The following is a 12,557-nucleotide window of genomic DNA, read 5'->3' as shown; positions in this document are numbered from 1 at the left end:
CGTGGCGTAAGCTGCTGGTGAAGTTTTAGAAGTCTAGTCACTGTTGAAGTTCTCACTGGTCTTCAAGAAAACTTTTAAAAGTAAATGCAAAATAAAGGAACATTTGTGTTTTTTTTTTGTGATTGTTATTTCTGTTACTATTTTAGATTTACTTGCTGCTCAATGAATAGCACACCTGTCATTTACTGGGTTTACTGGTCGTAATGCATTCACACGTTCATCAGGATCTGGTTGGTGAATGTCATTTATTCATTTAGAACTGTAGGAAGAGCAGAAACAGTGAGTTCATTGTACTTACCGGCAGGCAACAGTATTCAAATCTGTCCTAGAGTAGCTTAATGTACCCTACCATGTTTATTTTAATTAACTAAGGCAACACTGCCTTCACGTACTGTTTATAAGGAGCGTGATCTAATTCAGTTATTGGTAATGTTAGGTAAGTGCTAAGGTAGGTCAACCTCACCAGGAAACTTGCGTATACATTACATTCATAATAAAAAAGGTCCACCAGTTTAAGGCCAAACACACATCACAAGGGTTTTGGCTTCTTTTTTGGGCTTTCGCCCGAGAGACGCTGCAATGTCCTGTCTTTTGGATATTCCTCCCAGACTGCCAGAGTGCCCAGTAGGTAGCTCATGAAAAGGCTTCTGGGTAATGAATTCCTCTTCCATACACTCAAGGGACGCAGCATTATTGGTGTCCAAATACATGTTATGCAAGATGCAGCATGTGTGCACGGCCAGGCTGGTTTGGGCCACAGAGTTCATTTGCAGCATCTTGAGCCGTGGGTAGGTCCACCTGAGGCCGTGGAGGGCCCCACGCACCACCCGGAGGGCGGCCTGCACCTTCGAATTATAACGGCGCTTCTTCTCGCCCAGAGCCCCGTGGTCTGGGAACGGTGTGAGAAGGTTCTCCGACAGTGGAAAACTAGCATCGCCTACGATGTGTTTCCCGCACAGCAGGGTGCCGGGGTCCCGCTGCAGGGCTCTCCCCACGTCCGTCTCCTGCAGGACCCTGGAGGTGTGCCAGGCTCCTGGGTGCTCCGCGCTCACGTAGGTAAAGCAGCCCTGGTGATCGCAGAAGGCCATGAGGTTTACGGCGTACGTCGTTTCAGAGACTCGATATGCGTCCGGCTCAGGCACGTCCACGGGCCTCTCCATGGGGACCAGGCAGTAACCCGCCACACAAACGGTACCAGGCAGCCCAACGGCGCCAGAGAATCCGGCCACAGAGGCCTCTGCATCACTCCACTTGGGCCAGCAGATCCTATCGGCGAGGTGTCCTGTGACGAGGGCGCAGAATTCATGCAGCTGGTGGAGAAGGAGAGACTCGCTGGTCTGGAAGCGGACAGCAACGCTAGCGTGGAACTCCAGGGTGGACAGAGTCCACAGGCTGGCCAGTACCGCCCGCCTCACCGTGCAACCTTCCAGAGAACTGCTGGTCCACTCACGAGGAGGCATCAGGTGAACCAGCTCCTGAACTCAATGAAAGAAGGGAACTGACTGTATGACACTTATAATAAATCCTCTAAATGGGACTCGTGGTCTGATACGTCTTACTTCATTAATCAGGTGGAATAAAGATCTGCACTAGTTGCTTAAAAATAGGGTAAAGTTTAAATTTGGAGGTCAGAAACTCTGGATGTACCTCAACTTGTGTAGGCGACAGATGGAAATACTTCTGAAAATCTCGGGCAGAGAGATTTGGCACGATGTCACTGAAGTAACTGTGACCCTCATCAACACCATCATCATCTTCTTCTTCATCATCTCTGCACAAAAATAGGGATAAAATGTCAAAGCCACAATCGGCCAGTGCAGTCAGTGTAATCTCAGTGTGCAGACGGATGTGGCGCAAAGCCGAACATGCATTGTAAACAACGGCCAAAACTCATGTGTGCACGTGAGGTGAAGCCGCTGGTGCTGTCTGACCACGTGACCGTGCAACCTGGGGGGCTTTAGTGTTTCTGCCCCGAACTACCCCGATAACGCCGTCCTGATAATGTTACATTAATATCACAGTATTACTGCGTGGAGCGACAGAACAAGCTTCACCTGGTTCCCCATGCCTTCAACGGTAATGTAGTTTTTACATGTCCGTACTCATCACTGTCTAACTCGTCTGCTAATAAAAACGCCACACACGTTTCCAGCGCCATAATATTTCTGTGAACGCGCGTGCGCGCGTTTTGGGGATTTTTTTTTTACACATAGGTTGCCAAATAACTCCACTCGAATCCCCCTTAATGGTTATTTTAACCCCAGGCTCGGGACTAGCGTCATTCTTCCTTAAACCCAATTGTGCCTAACGTTACCTCATTACCTCATTACATTACCTCATTATATTACCTCATAACATTACCTCATTACCTCATTACATTACCTCATTATATTACCTCATAACATTACCTCATTATATTACCTCATAACGTTACCTCATTACCTCATTACATTACCTCATAACGTTACCTCATTACCTCATTACATTACCTCATAACGTTACCTCATTACATTACCTCATAACGTTACCGCATTACCTCATTACATTACCTCATGTTACCTCATTACATTACCTCATTATATTACCCCATAACAATACCTCATTACCTCATTATATTACCTCGTAACATTACCTCATTACCTCATCACATTACCTCATAACGTTACCTCATTACCTCATTACATTACCTCATTATATTACCTCATAACAATACCTCATTACCTCACTACATTACCTCATAACGTTACCTCATTACCTCATTAGATTACCTCATACCGTTACCTCATTACTTCATTACATTACCTCATCATATTACTTATTATTGTCTAATAAGATCCATGAACTGGTTGCAGGGTGTCCACTCATTAACGGCTCACATTAAATAGAATAATCACTTTAATGAGCCTGCACTGTCCAGATTATATGGATTTATATTCCTGATGGTAGTCTGGATTTTTTAAATACGCATTTCTAGATGTTAAATAAATTCGTAATATGTTATTGTGCCTTTTCTTTTCACCTCAAAGAACCAACACTCTACAAGCAGCGTCTTTCCGCGGATATGGCAACAGCGTCGCCACACTCTCACTCTCACTCTCACTCTTACTTGTAATATTGTCTGAGGGTGCCCTCTAGTGGCCGACAAAAAAATAATTCCTCTGCAGTAAAAGTTATTTGTAGTAAAAAAAAAAATATCTAAGGATCGCAAGGTTTCCAGAGAAACAGGGCGAGTCAGACAAGCGTCTTTCATCAGACGTGCAAGCAAAATGCTTAATATATTTATATTATAAGTAATTAGTGAAGTAGTTAGAGTGATGCGTAAACTATAGTGTTGGTGGGAAGCTAGGTAGGTAAACAAAAGTCTAAGGATTCAGGTGTTCTCAGTATTTAAATAACTTCTTAAATAGAGAAACTGATATAAGATATTGAACACTTCCTTCGGTAGGCTGCATTAACGAAACTAATTTGATTCACCAATAAAACTCATTTTTAGTCTTTGCTGTTGCCAAATATCACTTTATGCAAGTATGTATTTGTAATTTTTGTACTCATAGTATCCGTTAATTGTCATTGTTGAGTATTATGTAGCATTGGATTGATATGTGTTCCGTTTTTAAGCGCATTTCTGGAGCCCATCTTATTCCAACACACGTGGACATCTTTTGACAACACACCAACAGGAGGCGATAGTGTCTCACTAACATCATGATCCTGCAGCTTCAAGCGTGGATCAATGTAAACCCGAGGACACGACAGTCAGATAAAATCAAGAGACAAATAAAAATAATAATAACAATAATAACAGCAATATTCAATCCTATGAAAGTGCAGAATCAATATTGCACAGAAGCAAAGTATGTTGGGGAACCAGAGAAAGAAAGAGAGAGGGAGACAGAGAGGAGAAGATTGAAATACCCTGTTCAGTAACCTTTGTCTTTCTTCCTTCAGTGCCACTGACCCTTGTGAAGACAGGATTATCAAACGATGAGAGGGTTAGTGATGAGCTGTGTGTGCTTGAGCGTGGAGAGGTGCTCTCACCCCTGTGTCCTAATCAGAGTTAAATATGCAGCGAGCAATTATGTGGGTCACAACCCCTCTTCTTCATCTTCCCTTAAGATGATTAGAAGACAGTGATATTTCATCAGGGCAAAAAAATCTGCTTAGAAATCAACATGGGATCAGAGCAGCATGTATGTGCAGCTATCACACCCATCACTAGTTACACAAGTCCTGCAAACCTCTACCGCAGTTTTGGTTATAGAACTCTATATTTCATCAGTTTGATGACCAAAATTAAAACAAAGTTTTCTTATGAATAACTCATTGACAGATTGTGATGATTTACGCACAAAAAGCAATACTTGTGCTGGCTGTGAAAAAGTATGTAAATGAAATGAGATGTGATGTGAGTTTAAGGTATCAGCAGGGCCTCATTACACCTCTAACACTGACTCTTTATGTTACCACTGCTGCTGCTATTGTGTTCATTGAGCCAACGTTTTCAGTTATTCTACAGTTCAGAAACACGAAACCCTCACTTGCTTAGTTAATCTTATTTTCTTTTACCCCATACATCCCATAACTTTAGAGAAAAGCTGTGAGTCATCACTTGTCATAAGCCTCTGTTACGAAGGGATAATGTACTTCAGATTACACCAGGCAGCACAATGGTCACCTATTTCCTCTAAGGACCCCCAGCCTTCCAGCCTGGTGTGGAGGCTTTGAAGACGTCTCTTCCAGCTGGTGAGCAGCGTGCTGCCCGTGGGCTGGCAGGGTGCCCACCAGGGTCAGATGTTCCTGCCCCCTCCAGAAGGTGCTGCCATTCTGTGTGACCCCCTGGGTCAGGAGCTGGACTGGACATGAGAGCACCTCAGCACAGCGGCTAACGTGTGTGTGGGAAACACACCAACGCTTCCTGACATCACCATCCTGCATCTGTGATGTCATTCCCAGCTGACCTGTCTTAAGACCTTTGAAGGTTCAATTGTATGTGAGTGTGTGTGTGTGTGTGTGTGTGTGTGTCTGTGTGTGTGTGTTGTTGACAGAGGGAGAATGTGGTGATCATGCCTTAAGCTCAACAGTCCTCTGTGGTTATGAGGAACTGAGCTGGTATTGAGCCACTGAATGATTACCCTAATGAAGTGATCCTGTAATCCATCATTAATCCTGCTCTGGAGACTTTGACCTGTCCGATAATAATACCCCATTTTCAGGCAGTAGAATTTAGTATAGTGGATCTCTGCTAGGTCTCTGTTTTCATGTGGGTCTATGTAAGGAGCCAAGCTCTACCCAACCTCTTATACTGCACTAATGGATACACCCGTGTACAGTATGAATACAGAGGGGGGGAGATAAATGAACAATGCTCAAACAATGAAAATGTGCAAAGATCGGACATTATGTAGCAGAAATGACATTTCAAATATTAACACATCTGGTATGCTGTTTGAATACAGTATATATATTGTACTTTTAATTTAGACATCAAAGGTTCAGCTTAGTCAGCATCAAATGCAGTTTTAGAAGTGCATTAAAAAAAACAAATTGACTTTAATTTGAATGTTCCATGGTGCCAAAAAAAGTTTCTAAAAATGAAAATTCAGGCTGCCTGGTGTAAATGTAAATACAGACTGCCTAGTGTAAATGTAAATACAGACTGCCTAGTGTAAATGTAAATACAGACTGCCTGGTGTAAATGTAAATACAGACTGCCTAGTGTAAATGTAAATACAGACTGCCAAGTGTACATGTAAATAAAGACTGCCTGGTGTAAATGTAAATGCAGACTGCCTAGTGTAAATGTAAATACAGACTGCCTGGTGTAAATGTAGATAAAGACTGCCTGGTGTAAATGTAGATAAAGACTGCCTGGTGTAAATGTAAATACAGACTGCCTGGTGTAAATGTAGATAAAGACTGCCTAGTGTAAATGTAGATAAAGACTGCCTAGTGTAAATGTAAATAAAGACTGCCTGGTGTAAATGTAGATAAAGACTGCCTGGTGTAAATGTAAATACAGACTGCCTAGTGTAAATGTAAATACAGACTGCCTAGTGTAAATGTAAATAAAGACTGCCTGGTGTAAATGTAGATAAAGACTGCCTGGTGTAAATGTAGATAAAGACTGCCAAGTGTAAATGTAAATAAAGACTGCCTGGTGTAAATGTAAATACAGACTGCCTAGTGTAAATGTAAATACAGACTGCCTGGTGTAAATGTAGATAAAGACTGCCTAGTGTAAATGTAAATAAAGACTGCCTGGTGTAAATGTAGATAAAGACTGCCTGGTGTAAATGTAAAAACATGCTGCCAGCTTCTTTGCATCATGCTATTCATTGTATTTTAAAAAGTACAAAGGTCCTCTGGATGTCAAGAACGGCCCATGGTTGTTGTCACAGCTGCAGCTCGTTGTGAAAAGGGAGCAAAGGTCAACACTGGGTCTGCAACTTTACACCACACCTGTTACACAGGAAGACCTGTGTAGACCTGTGGTAGACCTGTCCACACTAGCACTCCACCAGAAGAACTGATAAACATCACAAACCATATCTGGGTCAGTCTGGTTGTGCAAACATATAACAACACGATTCTTTATTCAATTCAGCCATACATTACAAAGACATAAATAAAGCATTTAGATTTGATTAGGTAAAACACACAACTAAAACCACAGGTCTAGGTTAGAAGTAATGGATGAAGGCCAGAGAAGCAATATGCCACAAAACCTGTTTTGGACTTGCATAATTTCATCTTATTACAGGTAACAAGGTGCTGTCATTACAGTTTTTACTTTATTGTTTTAAAAAGAAAAACACACTTTTACGAAAAGTCTGTTTTAAAACATAGTTAAACAGGGCAGTTCCTGAACACACTGAAGGACTCTTAGCTGAGTTAAGGCTTCAGCATTTCTAATGTTCTTTAGGTCCAAAGTCACCAGGTCTAACCCAGGCCAAGGGAAGTGAAGTATAATCTCTTCTCCCTCATCAGGCAATACTGTACTTTGCTCAGACTTTGTCTGTAGTTTTCTCGGCTTTTACAGCAATTCCAGGATCCGATTGGCCTCCGCCAGACACACGAGGGTCAAATCAAAAAGAGCGATTTACACCACGGAGGAACAACTGGGGGTCTGCTGTGGGAACAGAGTTAGACGGAGGATTCACGTGTGCCGTCGTTTACATCACGTGTGAAGAAACGTTCTACCCACCACTCACTCGACAAACGTTCTGCGGTCACGTGATTCAACAGATCAGTGTGTGGACCTGCCGTTTCGCTCCAGAAGTCCAAAAAGCCAAGGAGGCTTAAACGTGCGTGTTGCTGCGATTTTCCGGCCAAATAACTTTATCCTACATTTAGATTTGCTGCTAATGACGGGGGAAACGACCCGAGGGAGGGCACGGAGAAGCCAGACACAACGGCCTCCTGTTAATAACACTCTGGCTTTTAGCTACGCCAAATACAAATCTCAGAGAAATAATAATATGCATTTCCAATTACCCGAGGGCTTTGTGAAATACCAAATATCCCAAGTTATCCAAATCGTTCTTTAGGTCATTGTTGCATTAAGTGCTTCACAGTTCGCATAACAGATGAGATGTCAGCATTGAAACGAAAAGAAAAAACCCCCCCACAGATTGTTCCCTACAACACAACACAGTAGAATTAAGACCTTTAGGGTACGTCTATATTATATAACGCACATTTCATCTTTTCACAATAATAACCAGTCGGCCTGCCGTGTATTTACTTGATAACACATTAGCAGCGGAGAGGGTAGAGACGGCTATTTCACAGACTAAAGGAGAAAAGCCTTGGCCAAGGTGGCACGTGATGCTCCCAGCGTCTCCTGCGTCTTGTGGAGTGCGTGCTCCTTTCATTTCAGCCACTGTCCTCCCCCCCCCACAACTCCACACATGCACCTTTGACCTTGCACCACATCGTTATTAATGGATCCTCCTCTAATGGACATCAAGTACTCTCTCTCTCGCTGCCACTGGCGCTATGTTGGCCGTGCGAGTCCCCTGCTGCCTACAAGGAAGTAAACAATGAGCCGTATGAAAGCGGCGGTGCTCGCCATGGGACGACGGTGTAACCAGTCTCACGGACACACGGACGCGGGCAGGCGTGCCCCTCTGGAGCCCCAGGTCAACGGGGACGTAGTAGTCACGGTAACTGGCATAAACACGCTTGGACGCTCTCGCCCCCCCCCAACACAAGACAGACACAATGAAGTGAGAGAAGAAGAAGAAGAAGAAGAAGAAGAAGAAGAAGAAATCATAATAAAAACATTTAGATGCGTAAGCCACGTTTCACCGATGCTCAGCCGTCTTCAGACAGGGAGGTCGTGTTGGAGATGATCCGTGTGACGGAAGCCACCGGCCCTCCCACCCAGAGAGGTGCATGATGGGAAGGGCGGTGGAGGCCCAGTGTCCTGGTCTCCTCCTGATCCTGCTGCACTCAGCTGAGCTTGTCCTGGATGTTCATCAGACTGTGGCTGGACTTGGCCCTCTTAGCTGTGGAACAACAGCGTGGGCATGAGGTTGAGAAGCTCATCACACACTACCAGGTCGGCTTCAAAAGGTAGAAAACTACAACGAGAGTTTAAGGACACACCCAGTACAATGCCGGAAAAACACCCCTGATAGATGTCACACCTGAGTGATGTCACACCTGAGTGCTGTCAAAATATAGGCTACATTTATTCCACCCATTATTAGATGTCTTTATTTCTTCTACACTTTCTTTCTTGTATTGGCTTATATTTAATATGTGCACATAAATTAAGACTTATTAAGATATTAAATGTACACTTCTGGGAACCATTAAGAGACCAGCCCAAATGTACAGCGGCCACAGCCGATTGTACCTGTGGTACTGGTTAGATGATCAACCAAACCTTATTTCACATGCAGGGTTATTTGGAAATTAAGAAGAAAGATCATTTGAAGTTTAGGGAATAAAACAAAAATGTACAAAACTAGTCTCTAATCTCACTAATCTAGTCTCCAACCTCACTAATCTAGTCTCTAATCTCACTAATCTAGTCTTTAGTCTCTAATCTCACTAATCTAGTCTCTAATCTCACTAATCTAGTCTCCAATCTCACTAATCTAGTCTCCAATCTCACTAATCTAGTCTCCAACCTCTAATCAGTGATTCTTATACTCTAATGCCCCCATACTCAAATAGTGGCCCGCGGGCTATCTATTTCTGGCCCACGAGCTGTTTTGAAAAGTTTTTTTTTTTTTTTTTAGGAATCTCTCTTTTCAATCGCGCTATCCGCTCTTATTTTGAAATCGCGCACCGCGATCTCAAGACGATGCCGGGGATTGCCTTTATGGCAACAACAAACAAGTAGCAGACGCCCAAATGCGTTCGCCACCCCCCGTAACCGGCCCCTTCAGTGATTGAAAAAATAAAATGTGACCCGTCATCATTTCTATTTGAGTACCCCTGCTCTAATGGCTCCAGCCTGCTGCATGCAGAAACGAGCTCCGCCTCTTCATTCCACAAGCCCCTCCCCTAGGGACCAGAGCGAATCACTCACCGTGAATGAGTTTGCGTTTCTTCTGCTCAGAGTGCAGGTAGTTGCTCAGGTAGAAGATGATGGGGAGGAAGAGCATGAAGCTGGACACGGCGATCACAGGCACCGTCTCCTCGCGCGGGACCGAGCAGTTGAAGGTCTTGCTCCACAGTTGCCGTGTCATGTTCATCTAGGAAGGACAAACCACAGGATGATTCTGATCACACGCTCAGAGAGGCTCCTGGCATATACGGAGGGTTCTTTGCAGAAACCTTTTCTATAAAGTGTAAATTCAGTAAATACAAACACAATTTCATAAAATGTCTTAAAATATATATTTTAAAGTACTAACAGATTTAACCTCACCATACTAATGTCAAATAGCAAACAAGATCTCCATGTGGTCCCAGAACATGGTAATTTGGTTTAGTTTTGTCCAACTGAAGAAAATATTTAAAGAACTGTTGTCACATGGCCTGGCATTATATGATCTATCCATTATAGGATCATTGTTTTAGCAGTGACAAAGAAGTAAAGTTTCCACTGAGTTTCAGCTGTTACTGGAGGCGTGTCCTAACCACTTGGAGGCGTGTCCTAACCACTTGGAGGCGTGTCCTAACCACTGAACTGCTCCACTAACACCCAGGAGATCTTCCATCAAAGTGGCCCCCAACATTCAGGGCCACGATATCTGTGGACATTTCAGGCTAAGGTGGTGGCCACCATGTCAACGCTTTATTGCTATAGTTTAAGAATGGTTTTATTTATTTTAGATTTTCAGTATGCTGTTATTTATTCATACAGGAAGTGACTAATAGATTTCTAACAAAAAGTTTCTGTAATGTTAACCAGGTATTGTTGCACAAAGGAAAACCAATATGTCACTGTCCAAGTGTTAATACTGTACCATTAAGCTCATTTGTATTTTAACATGCACGCGAGACCGATTATATTGTAATAAGCTTACACAAGAAATTTTTTACATGAAAATGTGCATATGAAATGTTTCCGTATTTCGTCATATAAAAATTCACAATTTATGACCCAGTTAGATAAGAACACAACTTACTGCATCCTCTATATCAATACAGAGAGACTTCTTAGTCGATATTTGACTGTAGAGCTCATTAAGTGCTTTGTATGTTGTCTTACACTCTTTGCAAAGGTCAGAGTGGTTACCCTGTTTGAAAACACACACACATACACAAATTTTCTGCAGTCAGTGATTTATGATAACTTATGATCTATCATTAACGTCTTCCATCTATATCAATTACAATATGTACATTATGTTACCTGCTGGTATTTTTCAAAGCAGCTGAGAGACTGATTGAGTCTTGTTAAGAAGGAAAGAGTTTCATTGTTCAGATCTGTCTGGTTATGATTCAAACACTCTGGTGAACACAGAAACAACAGTGTTACGGCTAATCTACCCTTGACATCATCACACAGTCAAAATCGATAATCCTACAAACAACACATTCATTGTTTTAACATTCACAGTGATCTCCACTAATTTAGGATTTACAAAATCAGGTTTAGAAAGCAAAGGCTTAATTTTCAGATTAACCACAAGTTATTACCCAAAGTTACAAGCAGTCAGTAAAGTTAAATCAAAACTCCCTGAGAAATGCTTTCTGTTTCTGAAACTGATATTATTAGCCATGTTACTTCAGTACCAGAAAATAAGCTTCCTGTAACACTTCTGACAGTCATGATGTGTGTTAAACAAATGAACTTTTACCCAAACAGTGTCTAATTGTAAAAGGTAAACAGCATGTGAGTGATGTAGACATGTTGGACGAGTCCCGGTGAACGTTTAATTCTTTGCTATAACATCAAACTCACTGGTACACTCGGCCGATTCCCAGATGTCGTGTAAACTGCTGTAAAGGTTGTACAGCAGCATCAGTCTGTCTGACCGCAAGAGGACAACCTGACAGCTGACATTCCCAGGACCTGTCTGGAAAAAGAACAGACACTACAGATTATCTGGAAGGTGTGTCTCAGAACTGCTTCATGACCTGTTGTCTTCAACGATCGGAGATTAAACTGGCTTCCTAAAGAATGAACAATCATACACATTACATTTGCTACAATAAAGGTCATATACACTACTAGATACCACAAAGTAAAGTTGTCCTCTCATAACTTGGTGATCTGGGATTGTGTCTCGCTAGTCTAACAGCCAAGTTGTTCCACGAATGATGCACACACCGCCATCACGAGATGCCACGCATGTGATCAGAAGGGGGGGACTTCTTTAAAAACGACCTTGCACAATACACTCGGGTCGTGGATCAGCACCGATACCGCGACACATGTCCGGTTCGTTGGAGAACTCACCTGATCGGCCGATATGTTGGTGTAGATGTCGTGCAGGTGCGCGTACTGCGCGTGGCAGTGCTGGCACAGCGTGACGGGGCGCGCGGACGTCACCAGGCACCTCGCCAAAGTGCCGTAGCGCTGCCCAAAGACGCGCAGCAGCTCCCGGCACCGCTCCGACACCTGCCCGTCCTCCGGAACCACACCCAGAGTCCAGACCTGTCCGTCCTCCGGAACCACACCCAGAGTCCACACCTGCGCTCCGGGGGACGGAGGCTGACCCGACACGCTCACCGCGGTGACAAACGTGAGTACACTCGCCCAAAAGAGTAACCGCACCGCACGAACACACCGCTCACAGACGCCCATGTTGGGGTGGTAGAAGTCACTCCGCAGTGTCTGTCGTCCCCACTCACACACACACACACAAAACACACACACACTTCCTGTTTTCACACTGATCACATGACGTGGTCTCGTGGTAGGGCCGCGCATGCGCAAACGCCCCCTGTACGGTCCTTATGGGGCAGTGAGCGAAAGGCGTTAACAGACATGTATTGATTATTTTAGGTATTAATTATCGTATTTAGACGTTTAAATCGTATTTAATAATATCGTATTTAGAAGTTTAAATATTTACATTTAGTTTAAAGTCTATATTGTTTATTCTATAATGTTCATACACCGTAGTTCTTTTAACATATACTTTTTA

The 12,557-nt window shown here is 43.2% G+C and overlaps 2 protein-coding genes across 2 annotated transcripts; both read right to left on the bottom strand.

Annotated features, from left to right (window-relative positions):
- Nucleotides 1–228: 228 nt before the first annotated feature.
- Nucleotides 229–2,321, bottom strand: LOC143489227 (uncharacterized). Its single transcript, XM_076988100.1, has 3 exons — nucleotides 2,055–2,321; nucleotides 1,648–1,771; nucleotides 229–1,475 (listed from the first exon to the last, which is right to left on the bottom strand). The coding sequence occupies exons 1-3, from the start codon at nucleotides 2,156–2,158 to the stop codon at nucleotides 513–515; spliced, it is 1,191 nt and encodes a 396-aa protein (XP_076844215.1). The 5' UTR covers nucleotides 2,159–2,321; the 3' UTR covers nucleotides 229–512.
- Nucleotides 2,322–7,892: 5,571 nt separating this feature from the next.
- ostm1 (osteoclastogenesis associated transmembrane protein 1) lies at nucleotides 7,893–12,316 on the bottom strand. Its single transcript, XM_076988103.1, has 6 exons — nucleotides 11,867–12,316; nucleotides 11,369–11,483; nucleotides 10,817–10,914; nucleotides 10,590–10,700; nucleotides 9,545–9,710; nucleotides 7,893–8,510 (listed from the first exon to the last, which is right to left on the bottom strand). The coding sequence occupies exons 1-6, from the start codon at nucleotides 12,212–12,214 to the stop codon at nucleotides 8,455–8,457; spliced, it is 894 nt and encodes a 297-aa protein (XP_076844218.1). The 5' UTR covers nucleotides 12,215–12,316; the 3' UTR covers nucleotides 7,893–8,454.
- Between the last annotated feature and the right edge of the window lie 241 nt (nucleotides 12,317–12,557).

Source organism: Brachyhypopomus gauderio, unplaced genomic scaffold, assembly GCF_052324685.1.
Source record: "Brachyhypopomus gauderio isolate BG-103 unplaced genomic scaffold, BGAUD_0.2 sc60, whole genome shotgun sequence".
NCBI classification, from domain to species: Eukaryota; Metazoa; Chordata; class Actinopteri; order Gymnotiformes; family Hypopomidae; genus Brachyhypopomus; species Brachyhypopomus gauderio.
This window is presented reverse-complemented; position numbering and strand designations above follow the sequence as displayed.